Source organism: Oncorhynchus mykiss, chromosome 19, assembly GCF_013265735.2.
Source record: "Oncorhynchus mykiss isolate Arlee chromosome 19, USDA_OmykA_1.1, whole genome shotgun sequence".
Classification (NCBI taxonomy): domain Eukaryota; kingdom Metazoa; phylum Chordata; class Actinopteri; order Salmoniformes; family Salmonidae; genus Oncorhynchus; species Oncorhynchus mykiss.
This window is the reverse complement of record NC_048583.1, coordinates 42,143,349-42,158,726: the sequence shown is the minus strand read 5'-3', so window position 1 is coordinate 42,158,726 and position 15,378 is coordinate 42,143,349. Positions and strand designations below refer to the sequence as shown.

At 45.6% G+C, this 15,378-nt stretch overlaps 1 protein-coding gene across 1 annotated transcript; it reads left to right on the top strand.

The window, feature by feature from the left end:
* On the top strand, positions 1-14,155 carry LOC110497892 (exocyst complex component 5). Its single transcript, XM_036954845.1, has 18 exons — positions 1-239; positions 1,873-1,967; positions 2,626-2,773; positions 2,932-3,126; positions 5,966-6,030; positions 6,299-6,327; positions 6,431-6,540; positions 6,748-6,792; positions 9,174-9,314; positions 9,428-9,510; positions 9,606-9,815; positions 10,037-10,184; positions 10,295-10,403; positions 10,556-10,676; positions 10,846-10,932; positions 11,046-11,154; positions 11,444-11,659; positions 12,322-14,155. Exons 1-18 carry the CDS (start codon positions 213-215, stop codon positions 12,508-12,510), a joined length of 2,127 nt encoding a protein of 708 aa, XP_036810740.1. The 5' UTR covers positions 1-212; the 3' UTR covers positions 12,511-14,155.
* Positions 14,156-15,378: the final 1,223 nt, after the last annotated feature.

Genomic DNA, 15,378 nt, shown 5'->3' with positions numbered 1-15,378 from the left:
TTTACGCAGTGTATTCTGGCAACGACCAGTCCCAAACCTTTTTTTTTTTCTTCAGCACGGGAGTTGTATTGCTTTGGATACAGGAAGTAGAGCTGTGTAACTGTTGTCAATAAAGGGCAAAACATAAATCCAGTTGATCAATCAGTTGTCTGTCATACCCGACTGTTAGTTTGCCTGAATTGCAATTTCTACATTGCAAATCGAAGTAAAACATGTCAACGACTGCTCAACTATTCGAGGTAAATTGAACTGTATGTTCTAGTATTGTTGGGGTAGCTGTCTGCTAGTTCTAGGTAGCTAGCTAATGTTAGCTAGGTGGAGAAAGGAGAAGTCAGTGCTAGCTATCCATCCATATGACGAGAAGTCCGAGCTAGCAAGCTAGGCAGCCAGCCAGCCTATTGTTTAACCGATTAGGCTATAGCTAGCTGGCTAACGTTAGCTATAGCTAGCTAGCCAGATAACTATAATGAGTGTAAATCGCGTTTTTGAAAGGAAGCTGCCATCATCTAGCTAGCTACCACTCGCTATACAGTTGACAGTGCTGTGTTTATCCAGGGATATGTTGATGTGATATTGTCAAACATGTAGCTAACGTTACCTACATATGTTGACCAACAGAGCCTTTTCAGCAGTGAATGTTAATTCTAGCTACTATGTTTTTTGTTATTGTGTACAGTTGTATTTGCTAGCTTGTCACGCCCAGTGTTGGCCCAATAATATACTACTGTCTGTGAATGGGCTTGCCCAGCTATAAGCAGTGACTACGTTTACATGCGCATATTATTACGGATAGTAGCTCATATCCCGTTTAAGGTCTTATTCGGGAAAAGCTGTTTACATGCACCTTTGATATCCTGCTCATGGGTATCCCTGTAAACATGAATAAACATCATATTCTTCATTTACGTTTATATGGGTTAGTCACTGAAATATGGATACTGAGTGTCGGCCTTTAACCTCTCACATGTAGCGTAATATAATATTAACTCCTGGACAATTATTCATTTCTTGCAGAGTAATTATACAACAAATGTTAATTTTGTCTCGGGAACAGCAGTGGAGAAATATTATGTTTTTCTTTCAGCATCTCTTTGAGAAAATGCAAATGCGTGTGTAATGTGCCATCTTCGACACTGTTATGCCATCAGACAGTATTTCAACCATATCAAATATGCACCCAAACTGAAGTCTTATCAGAAACGTGTTTGGTATTTTTCTCAGCTTTTCATTTCCTTAAAACTGGTCAAGCTGATGACATTTTGCACAGGACTAATCTTTCCACTGTTTTCTCCCCGGTCACTAAACAAAACAGACAATTTTACCAGCGTTAACTAGATTACTAATGCATTCACTCGATGTAAGACATTATTCTGGTGAGCACTACTTTATTTGGTCTTCTGGGGTAACAAGTTATGACAGAAGAGAAGCTGCATGTATCAAACTATAGTTGACATACAAATGGCCTACCAAATGTCAGAAATTAGAATATGGCCTACCAAATGTATTAAATTATAAGCAGATACTTATATTAATTATAGTAGGCAAAATTATTAAGGAATTATGGTGAATCGAACTGGCAGGTAGCTTACTTTTTGAAGGGATTTCAGTTTACGTAGAATTTCAGCACACCGCAGAAGGACCGCAGTTGTACAGGACAAACATAGGTACAGGTAAGCGTTTTCCGAATTTACATTTTTACAGGAATCGAATGATGGTGACTCAAATCCTGTGACCCACTTATAAAAACTCAACCCCACCTCGATATAAGAGAACAGAGTTGAGCGTTCCTCAGCTAGGTCCAGTATTGCTCATGTCATGTAAGATACACACCATTTACACTGATTTACTGTGTGTGTATGATATGATTCACAGGAGCCCTTTGATGCAGACGAGTACATAGAGAGGTTGGCCTGGAGAACCCCTGGAGGAGGGTCCAAAGGAGGAGCAGAGGCATTCGACCCCAAAAGGTAGTCTTGTACTAAAGACATGGCTTTATTCAGACTCACTGTAATCATGGCTCTAGTCCCAACCATACAGCAAGCTTTATTTAAACCTCCATTGAAGATAATTCTGAGGCAGAGCATTATGGGAGGCCACTAAGTTCTGAGTCATACAGTAACTGACAGAGAGGGAATGTGTGCGCGTTGGGAAGGGATGGGCAATGTGCCTAAGCTGTAGCCACCACCTAAGGAATTAGCCAAAAGATTATATACTCATCATTTTGGGATGTTTCCAACTCTGTTAAATATGGTGCTGACTTACAACATTTGCTCCACAGTCCTCACTTTAAATGCAGCTGACGAAGCTTCCAGTTTGTAGAGATTCTGAAATCTGGGGACCCAAGAATTAAGCCCCCAATGCTATTTATAAATATTAACAGAGAGAGTGTAAGGTTAGTAGGACAAATCTAACCCCATATTACTCAGTCACTCATGCTAGTAATATAGTAAAGCAGTTTTTCCCTACCCTTTGTTTGCTGTAAAACTCATGACTGTAGATCAATGAAGAGTGTTGAAGGCCAGCTTGTACTGTAAGGGGCCTTATAGCTATAGAGTGTTTACTCTAGACCAATGTGAGGTAGGCCTGCAGTGTGTTAATAAAGCCCTTGTCCTGCTTCCCTTCCAGGCTGCTGGAGGAGTTTGAGAACCACATAGAGGAGCTGAAGCATCTGGATGAGAAGATCCAGCGGCGGGTGGAGAAGCTGGAGCACCAGTGTCACAGAGAAGCCAAGGAGTTTGCCCACAAAGTGCAGGACTTACAGAGGAGCAACCAGGTCAGCTTCACGGCCCACCGGACCCTCAACCACCCACCACAACCCCAAATCCCCAGGAGTTCCTCCTGTCGACAGACACTTTTCTGAAGAAAATGTTTTGTTTTATCCACATTCATCGATCATGTCACTAAACATGTGACTTCTTTGTCTCCATACAGGTAGCCTTCCAGCACTTCCAGGAGTTGGACGAGCACATCAGCTATGTGGCCACCAAGGTGTGTCACCTTGGTGACCAGCTGGAGGGAGTGAACACGCCCAGGCAGAGGGCTGTGGAGGCCCAGCGTCTCATGACCTACTTTAATGAGTTCCTGGATGGGGAGCTTCGCAGTGATGTCTTCAACAACCCAGAAAAAGTCAGGATGCATACACTACCATCCACCCACATGTAGTCCTAAAGAGATTGAGTTTGACCATTGAAAACAAACAAAAAACTACAGCAGTGAAAGATATTAAGAACTAAAATTAGTTAATGAACAGGATTATGAAGTAACCACCCATTTTAATTTGTGGAATTGATCCCTTTAATTGAAACCTTTAGCTAATTTGGATTAATATACTCGCATTTACTTCTTGACAATAGCTAACGGATTGACTGGTATGGATGTCAGCATGCTCATGTCTGGCTGAATTGCCTTAAGTTGCGAGGTAGACTGGGCCTAATGAATCTATGTTTCCTAATGATGGGTTGGTTGTTTAGCAACAAACGATGCATGTGCAACTATGGGGCAAAACAGACGTAGTTGACTTAGATTGTTGACAACATGTAAACTATATTTCGTCTCTAATGTTTATTGAAAACAAATTCATTTTCACAATTAGCATTTGTTGTCTCTCAAAGACATTTCTCTGGTTGTTGTTTAGCTAGCTTACACATTTTAGCCATATTAGCATAGATGTGACATCAGTCAAACACCCCCCAAAAAAGAGACAGTATCAGTAACAAGATACTTTTGGTCATGTAGTGTATGTGGACATCTGCTCGTCGAACATCTCATTCCAAAATAATGGGCATTAATATGGAGTTGGTCCTACCTTTGTTGCTATAACAGCCTCCACACTTCTGGGAAGGCTTTGCACTAGAGGTTGGAACATTGCTGTGGGGACTTGCTTCCATTCAGCCACAAGAGCATTAGTGAGGTCGGGCACTGATGTTGGGCATTAGGTCTGGCTCGCAGTCAGTGTTCCAATTCATCCCAAAGGTGTTTGATGGAGTTGAGGTCAGGGCCCTGTGCAACAAGACAAACCATTTCTGTATGGACCTCGCTTTATGCACGGGGGAATTGTCATGCTGAAACAGGAAAGGGCCTTCCCCAAACTGTTGCCACATTTGGAAGCACAGAATCGTCTAGAATGTCATTGTATGTTGTAGTGTTACGATTTCCCTTCATTGGAACTAAGGGGCCTAGCCCGAACCATGAAAAATAGCCCCAGACCATTATTCCTCCTCCAACAAACCTTAGTTGGCACTATGCATTGGGCCAGGTTGCGTTCTCCTGGCATCTGCCAAACCAAGATTTGTCCGTCGGACTGTCAGATGGTGAAGCGGGATTCATCACTCCAGCGAACACGTTTCCACTGCTCCAGAGTCCAATGGTGGCGAGCTTTACACCACTCCAGCCGACACTTGGCATTGCGCATGGTGATCTTAGGCTTGTGTGCGGCTGCTCGGCCATAGAAACCCATTTCATGAAGCTCCCTACGAATTGTTATTGTGCTGACGTTGCTTCCAGATGCAGTTTACAACTCGGGAGTGAGTGTTGCAACTGAGGACAGACCATTTTTACACGCACTTCAGCACTCTGCATTCCTGTTTTGTGAGCTTGTGTGGCCTACTGCTTCGCGGCTGAGCCGTCGTTGCTCCTAGACGTTTCCACTTCACGATAACAGAACAGTTACAGTTGACCAGGGCAGCTCGAGCAGGGCAGAAATTTGACTACCTGAGTTGTTGGAAAGGTGGCATCCTATGACGGTGCCATGTTGAAAGTCACTGAGCTCTTCTGCACGGGTCATTCTGCCGATGTTTGTCTATGGAAAATGCATGGCTGTGTGCTTGATTTTATACACCTGTCAGCAACGGGTGTGGCTAAAATTGCCAAATTCACAAATTTGAAGGTGTCCACGTACTTTTGTGTATATATAGTGTACAATGAGTTGAAATGTGGCAGTTTCTCAACATGGCAGTTTCTTGTCCTTGTTGTTAGCTATCTGGCCATCCGGAATCACAGCAACACACCGAAGCCTTCTGCCCCATTGAAGCGTTCGCATTTGTTTTTGTGAAGTTGTCAGCTAACCCGTCTATAGGGTTCAAAACTATCTGAGCGACCTCCCTATCAACCCTCAAAAATTTGATAGTGTATTATCAGAATATCATAGCTGTTTTTGAAGAGTTTGGGATTCTCTCAATGAATTCCTTTTAGTGGGAAAACAGTAATCAATCTCAGAGACGGGAGCTGGACATGGGATGAGAATGCTTCCAGAGAGGCATGATGTGGAAATTGCAGACAGATCCCTTTTTCTGAGCATACCTCCAGACGAGGAGGAAAGAGGAAAGCTGTGAGTGCATAGCTGAAGGGGGAAGGCTCTGCTAATCCTTCTGAAAGGGAGGGCTGGGCCGCCAGCGTGGAGACAAGTGCTGCTAAACCCTGACTGCAGAGAGACGGCTACATTACTTACATGGGATTTAGCTAATCTTGGCTGGGGGACAGATACTTAGAAAACCTTTGCCGAGCAGAAAGGCTGGATCCTCCTCACGGGAGCGGAGTAATAATGTTAGCTGAGGCAGGCATCTGCAGAAACCGGGGAGTTGCGGACGGCGGGCCTGTCCTAGGTCTGGGGTTTTCAGCCAGAGTGTGTATGTCGGGTGGGGGGAGTGGGCGGTTCTTGACAGGGCATCTCTTTAGAGAGATATCCCTGGCCGGACAGATTATTGAAGGCGATTTAGGCTCCTGTGGGATTACAGCCCATTCAGAGGAGGCATACCAATACAGAGTTGGATATGCTGCTAACTCAGGGCTGCTGTGGATGCCGTTAGCCAGGTGAGCAGCGGCTGCTTGTTATCATCTCCGTGGTGTACAGAGAGGTGGAGGAGGGCTGGTTTAACATGATCCCCTAAGTGGAGATGCTGGTCTGCTCTCTGGGTGTCCATTTATTATGTTCCTCTGTCTCCCTCCCCCCTATTTCTCCCTCTCCCAGATTAAGGAAGCTGCTGATATCATTCAGAAGTTGCATCTCATAGCCCAGGAGCTGCCATTCGACAGGTGAGTAGTCCTGGAGGCAGCATTACACGATCTCTGTGGTATAGTGTAAACAGTATAGGTGCTGCTACTCTGCCTCTAGCCCATCTCATAGAAAAATCAGAAATATTTTTGTCAATGTTAGGTTGCATTAACTGTTGTTTCTGAGGGAGAGAATATATTCAACTCACTTCAAATTAAAGGGACTACACGTTATATAATTTTGGGTTTGAGTCTTTTTAAATGTCCGATATCTCTCTGATGAATGCCTCTATCCTTGTCCTCTTAACAGGTTTGCAGATGTTAAGGCCAAGATTGCAAGTGAGTGTTTGCGTTCAACATGCTCATTTGTTGCTGATTGATGAACAAGTGATAACACAGCCATGCTAAGAAAGGCAACTAAATCTGTTGAGTGTGTGTCTAGGTAAATACCACGACCTGGAGCGCCAGCTGATCCAGGAGTTCACGGCGGCCCAGCGTAGGGGCGAGATTGGCCGCATGCAGGAAGTCGCTGCGGTCCTCTTACACTTCAAGGTGACCCACAAACACTGGACACACTCTGATATGTCTCCATATTAAAGGAAGATGTGTGTTATTGTTTGAGTTGTGTTGTAACTTACAAATATGCTCTTGTCTCATTCAGCGTCTATGCAACCATGCATACAGTTTGTTGTCATTTTTAGGTGGTTAGATTGTGGAAGTCATGCAGGTGTGATTGTGACATGTCTGTGTTTCCTGCAGGGCTATGCACACTGCGTGGATGTATATATCAAGCAGTGCCAGGAGGTGAGTGTGCAGTGTTCAGTTGAACATGAACCCTTTATAACAGCTCAGTATAGAGTACCTGAGCGCTTCGGTCGTCTCACCACAGGTTAGTCCTGAGGTCTGGGTTCAACATAGCCCCTCTAGTAATTTAATAGGATCTCTATGTCATAAACCCTCAAAGTTCCAGAATGGGGTGAAAACGGTAGCCATTGTTAAAATACAAACCATTCTAATTGGAATGAATGGCAATAGAAGCATTAGTAAAGAAGTGATGCATTTCCTGCTTTTACTTAGGCAGAAACATGTGGGATATATCATAATTACTGTTATAGAATTATTGTTACCCTAAAATATTGTAATATAATTATAAATGTTATGTATAAATAGCCTAAAAAATACACTGCTCAAAAAAATAAAGGGAACACTAAAATAACACATCCTAGATCTGAATGAATGAAATATTCTTATTAAATACTTTTTTCTTTACATAGTTGAATGTGCTGACAACAAAATCACACAAAAATTATCAATGGAAATCAAATTTATCAACCCATGGAGGTCTGGATTTGGAGTCACACTCAAAATTAAAGTGGAAAACCACACTACAGGCTGATCCAACTTTGATGTAATGTCCTTCAAACAAGTCAAAATGAGTCTCAGTAGTGTGTGTGGCCTCCACGTGCCTGTATGACCTCCTTGCAACCCCTGGACATGCTCCTGATGAGGTGGCTGATGGTCTCCTGAGGGATCTCCTCCCAGACCTGGACTAAAGCATCCGCCAACTCCTGGACAGTCTGTGGTGCAACGTGGCGTTGGTGGATGGAGCGAGACATGATGTCCCAGATGTGCTCAATTGGATTCAGGTCTGGGGAACAGGCGGGCCAGTCCATAGCATCAATGCCTTCCTCTTGCAGGAACTGCTGGCACACTCCAGCCACATGAGGTCTAGCATTGTCTTGCATTAGGAGGAACCCAGGGCCAACCACACCAGCATATGGTCTCACAAGGGGTCTGAGGATCTCATCTCGGTACCTAATGGCAGTGAGACTACCTCTGGTGAGCACACAGAGGGCTGTGTGGCCCCCCCCAAAGAAATGCCACCCCACACCATGACTGACCCACCGCCAAACCGGGCATGCTGGAGGATGTTGCAGGCAGCAGAACTTTCTCCACAGCGTCTCCAGACTGTCACGTCTGTCACGTGCTCAGTGTGAACCTGCTTTCATCTGTGAAGAGCACAGGGCGCCAGTGGCGAATTTGCCAATCTTGGTGTTCTCTGGCAAATGCCAAACGTCCTGCACGGTGTTGGGCTGTAAGCACAACCCCCACCTGTGGACGTCAGGCCCTCATACCACCCAGTCTGTTTCTGACCGTTTGAGCAGACACATGCACGTGTGGCCTGCTGGAGGTCATTTTGCAGGGCTCTGGCAGTGCTCCTCCTGCTCCTCCTTGCACAAAGGCGGAGGTAGCGGTCCTGCTGCTGGGTTGTTGCCCTCCTACGGCCTCCTCCACGTCTCCTGATGTACTGGCCTGTCTCCTGGTGGCGCCTCCATGCTCTGGACACTACGCTGACAGACACAGCAAACCTTCTTGCCACAGCTCGCATTGATGTGCCATCCTGAATGAGCTGCACTACCTGAACCAGTTGTGTGAGTTGTAGACTTCGTCTCATGCTACCACTAGAGTGAAAGCACCGCCAGCATTCAAAAGTGACCAAAACATCAGCCAGGAAGCATAGGAACTGAGAAGTGGTCTGTGGTCCCACCTACAGAACCACTCCTTTATTGGGGGTGTCTTGCTAAATGCCTATAATTTCCACCTGTTGTCTATTCCATTTGCACAACAGCATGTGAAATTTATTGTCAATCAGTGTTGCTTCCTAAGTGGACAGTTTGATTTCACAGAAGTGTGATTGACTTGGAGTTACATTGTGTTGTTTAAGTGTTCCCTTTATTTTTTTGAGCAGTGTATATGTAAACGGACAACAAATGTCTCAATGTTTGTTTCCCTGGAAAGCTGTGAGTGTTATAATACAAAATCAGTACTTTCGCATTTCTGACTTGTCTAAGTCCTATCATTAACTGATTTCAGCCAGTGTCTGGCTATGGATTGACTGCATTTGTATGGAATATTGGCAGTTAAATTGAAAATATATGGAATCATTCCACTTAAACTAGCTGGTAAGTCAGCTAATAAACATACTGTGCAGATAATCTTCAAATTCATTGTTTTACACCATCTTATCACAGCACACTGGCTGACTAACTCCCTGACCAAAATGGCTGATCTTTTCTACTGGCATAATACTTTATCCATTCTAGTATTCTAATTCCTAATTCTATGGGGTTAACCCTCTCTCTCGCTCTCTCTCTTTCTCACTCTGTCTGACTGTCTGTGTTCAGGGGGCGTACATGCGTAGTGATGTGTTTGAAGACACTGCACTCCTCTGCCAGCGGGTCAACAAGCAGGTGGGAGAGGTCTTCCAGAGCCCAGAGACCGTCATGGCCAAACTCATCCAGAACATCTTTGAGAACAAACTACAGGTACAGTGGACAGTCTCTCCTATTGACCAAATCTTCAGCTGCCACAAGGTTTAAAAATGTCTTAGTTCTCTGACCCAGTTCTGATGGACTGACTAAGCAGTTTTGTGTTCCAGGCCCACGTAAAAGAAAAACTGGATGAAACCCGCCGCTCTGATGTCGAACAATACCTCAAAAACCTCTATGACCTTTATACCAGGTAATACTGCTGTTCGCCCTTTGACCTCTCACTCTAAGCACCTCATACCATCTATTCTGACTTTTTTTGAAACCGCGGCAACCCTGTGTCTCCAGGACAACGGCCTTGGCTTCCAAGCTGACCGAGTTCAACCTGGGCTCAGACAAACACACCTTCCTGTCCAAGCTCATTAAAAACATCTTCTCCACCTATCTGGAGAGCTACATTGAAATGGAGAAAGATTACCTCCGCACGCGCAGTGCCATGATCCTGCAGCGCTACTACGACTCCAAGAACCACCAGAAACGTCCACAGGGTGGGGGCAGGTAGGAAGTGACTGACCACCTCTACCCCACTACCCCCTGACCCTCTCTTCCATCTCGTCTTCCTTTACCCAAAACTTCTTGTTCATCCTTGGGGTCAGATCTCAGTTGGATGAAATAGTTAAATGGATTTAAATAGTATGTTCCTCATCTCTCCACTCCTCATCATAGCAAGGTCTTTGAGTTCACTCTTCCCTTTTCCTTAATGCACCCCCCCTCCCCAGTATCCAGGAGCTGAAGGAGCGGATCAGGCAGCGCACCAACCTGCCCCTGGGGCCCAGCATTGACACCCACGGAGAGACCTTCCTCTCCCAGGAGGTGGTGGTCAACCTGCTGCAGGAGACGCGCCACGCTTTCGAGAGGTGCAACAGGGTAAGGCTGCTATGCTTCCACCTACAGGAGAGACAATAACACTGCATGCAGTAAATCCCTGTAGAGTGCTGAGAGTAAATCAGTTCCTGTCTCTGTGTGTTGTGAACCAGCTCTCAGATCCCTCGGACCTGCCTAAGAACGCCTTCTCCATCTTCCTGCTGCTGGTGGAACACCTGTGTATGGACCACATCGACTACGCACTGGAAATCGGCCTCTCCGGTACATCTAACTCTCACTAACACCGTAAAGGCTGTGAAACCTTGAGCAGATACTTTTCATTTGTAGGTGTTGTATAATCATCTTCCTATCCTTCTGTTGTTCTCTTTTGCCTTTTTTCTAAAGAAAAGTGGTGTGTTTCTCTCTTTCTACAGCCATTCCCTCAGCTGATGCCAAGAATGCCAACCTGTACTTCCTGGATGTGGTCCAGCAAGCCAACACCATCTTCCACCTGTTTGATAAGCAGTTCAACGACCACCTAATGCCTCTTATCAGGTTAGCGTGGGGCCTGAACTGTCAATCACACATCCCCCCCCCCCCCCCCCCCCCCCCTCCCCATTAAAAGGTAGCAACTCTCTAGATAGAACAACTTTATCTGGACAGCATGAAGCTGTGTTAGGTTTTTATTGCCTTTGACCTTTCATGGACCTTCTGTCTCCACCAGCTCATCTCCCAAACTGACAGAGTGCCTGCACAAGAAGAAGGAGGTGATTGAACAGATGGAGGTGAAACTGGACACGGGCATAGACAGGTCAGTAAACCACAAAGTGTTGTAAATGTTATCAACAGCATCATGGGAAATGAGTGAATGTATCCTATTAGTGTGTTAGGGGTGGTCGTCATGGTGTTGTCCTCTCTCTGCAGGACACTGAACTGCATGGTGGGACAGATGAAGCACATCCTGGCTACGGAACAGAAGAAGACAGACTTCAGGCCTGAAGATGAGAACAACGTCATGATCCAGTGCACCGCAGTAAGGGGTGAACTGCACCCAGCCTCCACCTCTGCTCTCATTTATGAAAAGCAAAGCGAGAATCAAACCATGTTAAACACGCTGCTCCTGGCAGTTCAGAATATGTTGTTGAATTTCAGTGTATTTAAAAACAACTGTATTTAACTTGAAAGTCATCTGTTTTATGCAAGTACCAGAGAATTCTTCATAGTTGTAGAAGTTGCAAATAATTTTTTTGCACATTGATTCACTTGACCTTTGACACCAGAACTACACAGTCCGACTCCTACTTCCTCCCTGTGCTCCCCAGGCCTGCTCCAAGGTGTGTGTGTATGTGAGTCGGCAGGTGGAGCGTGTGCGGAAGTCCATGGATGGTAAGAACGTGGACACAGTGCTGACGGAGCTGGGCGTGCGTTTCCACCGCCTCATCCACGAGCACCTGCAGCAGTACAGCTACAGCTCCATGGGAGGCATGCTGGCCATCTGCGATGTGGCCGAGTACCGCAAAAGTGCCAAGGACTTCCGGGTGAGAGGTCACACCAGAGTTAGCATCATTACGCATGTAGCAACAGTTGACATCATGTAGAGCTAGGAATGATACTGAATAAATGCCTCTTGGCCTAGTTAAAGGTTTTTGTTTATTCCTCCTAGCAGAACGCTAATGGTTTTTCTGTCCCACGGGATCCTCTGGTTCCTAATGGTTTACTGTCTGTCCCACAGGATCATCTGGTTCCTAATGGTTTACTGTCTGTCCCCCAGGATCCTCTGGTTCCTAATGGTTTACTGTCTGTCCCACAGGATCCTCTGGTTCCTAATGGTTTACTGTCTGTCCCCCAGGATCCTCTGGTTCCTAATGGTTTACTGTCTGTCCCACAGGATCATCTGGTTCCTAATGGTTTACTGTCTGTCCCCCAGGATCCTCTGGTTCCTAATGGTTTACTGTCTGTCCCCCAGGATCCTCTGGTTCCTAATGGTTTACTGTCTGTCCCACAGGATCATCTGGTTCCTAATGGTTTACTGTCTGTCCCCCAGGATCCTCTGGTTCCTAATGGTTTACTGTCTGTCCCACAGGATCCTCTGGTTCCTAATGGTTTACTGTCTGTCCCACAGGATCCTCTGTTTCTTAATGGTTCACTGTCTGTCCCCCAGGATCCTCTGGTTCCTAATGGTTCACTGTCTGTCCCCCAGGTTCCTCTTGTGCTGCAGCTCTTTGACACGCTCCACGCCCTGTGTAACCTCCTGGTGGTTGCCCCAGACAACCTCAAACAGGTCTGCTCCGGGGAGCAGCTCACCAACCTGGATCGGAACCTTCTGCACGCCTTCGTACAGCTGAGAGTGGACTACCGCCAGGCCAGACTGGGACGACACTTCAGCTAATGGCCCTGGCCAATGCGTCACTGTCCAGCCATCGGTCCGTCCAATCACCACGGCCTATGATTTCACAAAACTCACCATGGAAACGGAATTCAGCCAACCTGGATGGAGTCTTCACTGAGTTAGTCTTTCATTCTCATCTGCAGTAGCACCTTTTGCTTTGTCCATCCTAGAGGCCAAGAAAGACCACCGCCATTCACAGTTGGTCTACAGATAGCCTAGAGGTTAGAGAAGGGTTTCTTAAACTATGGGTCGGGACCCAAAGTGGGCCCTGAGTTTGTGGGAGGTGGGTCGCCAGTTATGAGAATACATATATAATCAAACACTATTTCTTCTTAATTTGGTTTGTTGGAGGATCACAGGAGTACGGTCAATTTCTCATTTGGATCTCGAGCTGATAAAGTTTAAGAAACCCTGGGTTAGAGCATTGGGCCAGTATCCGAGAGGTCGCTGGTTCGAATACTCGAGCTGACAAGGTGAATAATCTGTTTATGTGCCCTTGAGCATGGCACTTAACCCTAGTTTGCTCCAGGGGTGCGATACTACTATGACTGACCCTGTAAAACAGGGCTGTCAAACTCATTCAACGGAGGGCATAGTATCTGCTGGTTTTTGGTTTTCCTTTCAATTAAAACCTGGACAACCAGTTGTGAGGAGTTCCTTACTAATCAGTGTACTTGATTGATGAATTAAGGTCAAGGGAGGATGAACACCCGTGGACACTCAGCCCTCCGTAGAATGAGTTTGACACGTGCTGTAAAACAACACATTTTCACTGCACCTTTCACCTAAAATTTGCCCTTGACTTCTGCAACACAAATAATTTGAAATGTATATGACTCTTGTTTTGAAATACTAATCCACCAAAACATGATTGTGTCATATTACCGGTAAAATCAACCTTGGATTTCCAAGCTTTCAACTTTAACATAAAGCGACATTTTGTTTTGATTGTGCCAAATGTATATTCTGTGGCTGCACTTGTACACAGGAACAGACTTTAAAAGCTACTGCAAAGAGAAAGTTGAGCTCTTCATAGCTCAGGCCTGTCATGGCACTGACTGACTGCATACTGGAAACAGCCACCCCTCACACAGAACTCCCAGAGGAATCTACTCTCACCAACATCCTTCTCTCTCTCCTCCCGAACCAAGCCTGCTAAAGAGCTCTGCTGTGCCTGCCAGAGAGAGTCACATGACCACCTCTCTCCGACCCCTGACCTCAAGGGAGAGGTGAGGGGTCAACACACTGGCTGTGATCCCAGCCGTAATCATGTCTGAGAACCACTCGGGGGTCCTGGGTGGTCCGTCTGTGGCTAAGATGACAGGTCCGAGAGGTCAGTGAATGTGTCATTGTAATTGCATAGATCAACACCTGCTTATCCAACGAGGCTTACCATCCGTGCTCTCCATTGTGGACTTATCTTCATCGCTTAAGGAGATAATGAGTGAAAGTTAAGTGGACTTCACAGGGCCTACAGGAGGCCAGGGAGGGTCAAGATCGCTGTGCCTCCGTGTTCTCTATGGTGGTAATTGTTTGTCTGTCTATCAGTGTCGGTGAGACCAAACCTGAAGTTATGTATTATGCTAAGCTATTCCCAGTATACTGCTGTTTACCTTAATGAGTCATAAAAAAAATGTGTGTTTAATTTGTCTCATTTTCATTAACAATAACCTTGAAGAAAGAGTTTGAAATGTAAGAACTCAGTGAGAGAGTATGCTTGGTGCTGGAAGTGATAGGAATAGACTTATATAACTCATTAGGTATTCTTAACATGCCAGACTCAAGAGTAATTTCTCCCTAAAAGAGTAAAGTTCTCTAGACTCCAGGAACAGAATCTGTTCGAGGGATTAGACATCTAGCGGTTCATGAAATGTGTGCAGTCGTCATGGACTGGAGAGACGGGGCGAGATGGAGATGGCTGAGCACTCAGCCACAGCTTCGGCTGGCTAGTGTTGTGTAGAAGGTACACAGAGTGCTGAGCAAAGTCAAACAACATCATTAATTAGGCTAATATTATTATCAATGCCACGGAAATTAAATTCTCCCAGCCCTAATCACAACTGGATAGCTTGTAAAAAATATTTTGTTAGGCCCTGGTGCAAACACTGGGCCTTCTACCAAACATTTGAAAACGATTTGTTTTAGCAGCGATTAATACATGCTGCCTGGGTAGGGGTGGGGGGAATGGGCCCCGGCTATAGACTATAACTGGAGAGGAGGCTAAGGCACAGCCTGCCCCCAGGGACGCCCTGCATGGGTAAATGGGAGGGATGGTTTTTTTCGGGGGGTGTTTGAGCAGCTGGAGGGGATTAGTAACACTGTCAATACTGGAGAGCTGGATAAGACTTGTTCCCTCTTACTCGTCAGCCGCCACAGTCTGAGCAGCTCCTGCATCGACACTCGTTTACACACACAAACACACGCAGGGCGTCTGTCTGGAGACGGAGACAAAAAAACAGAAAACTGTTCTTGTTCTACATTCAATCAAACCCCTGGTTGAGGAAGATATACAGTGCATTCGGAAATTATTCAGACCCCTTGACTTTTTCCACATTTTGTTACCGAACAGCCTCATTCTAAAATGCATTACGTAGTGTTTTTCCCCCTCATCAATCTACACACAATAACCCATAATGACAAAGCAAAAACAGGTTTTTAGAAATGGTTGATCATTTATTAAAGAAACTGATATCACATTTACATAAGTATTCAGACCCTTTACTCAGTACTTTGTTGATGCTACAAGCTTGGCACACCTGTATTTGGGGAGCTTCTCCCATTCTTCTCTGCAGAGTTCTGTCAGGTTGCATGGGGAGCGTCGCTGCACAGCTATTTTCAGGTCTCTCCGTAGATGTTCAAGTCCTGGCT

What these genes read in the sequence shown, in the direction of transcription:
- LOC110497892 (XM_036954845.1), top strand. Translation starts at nt 213, where the DNA reads ATGTCAACGACTGCTCAACTATTCGAG. An exon ending in TCTTCAACAACCCAGAAAAA is followed by an intron (nt 3,127 to 5,965) that starts GTCAGGATGCAT and finishes TCCCTCTCCCAG; the next exon opens with ATTAAGGAAGCTGCTGATAT. An exon ending in AAAGTGCCAAGGACTTCCGG is followed by an intron (nt 11,660 to 12,321) that starts GTGAGAGGTCAC and finishes TCTGTCCCCCAG; the next exon opens with GTTCCTCTTGTGCTGCAGCT.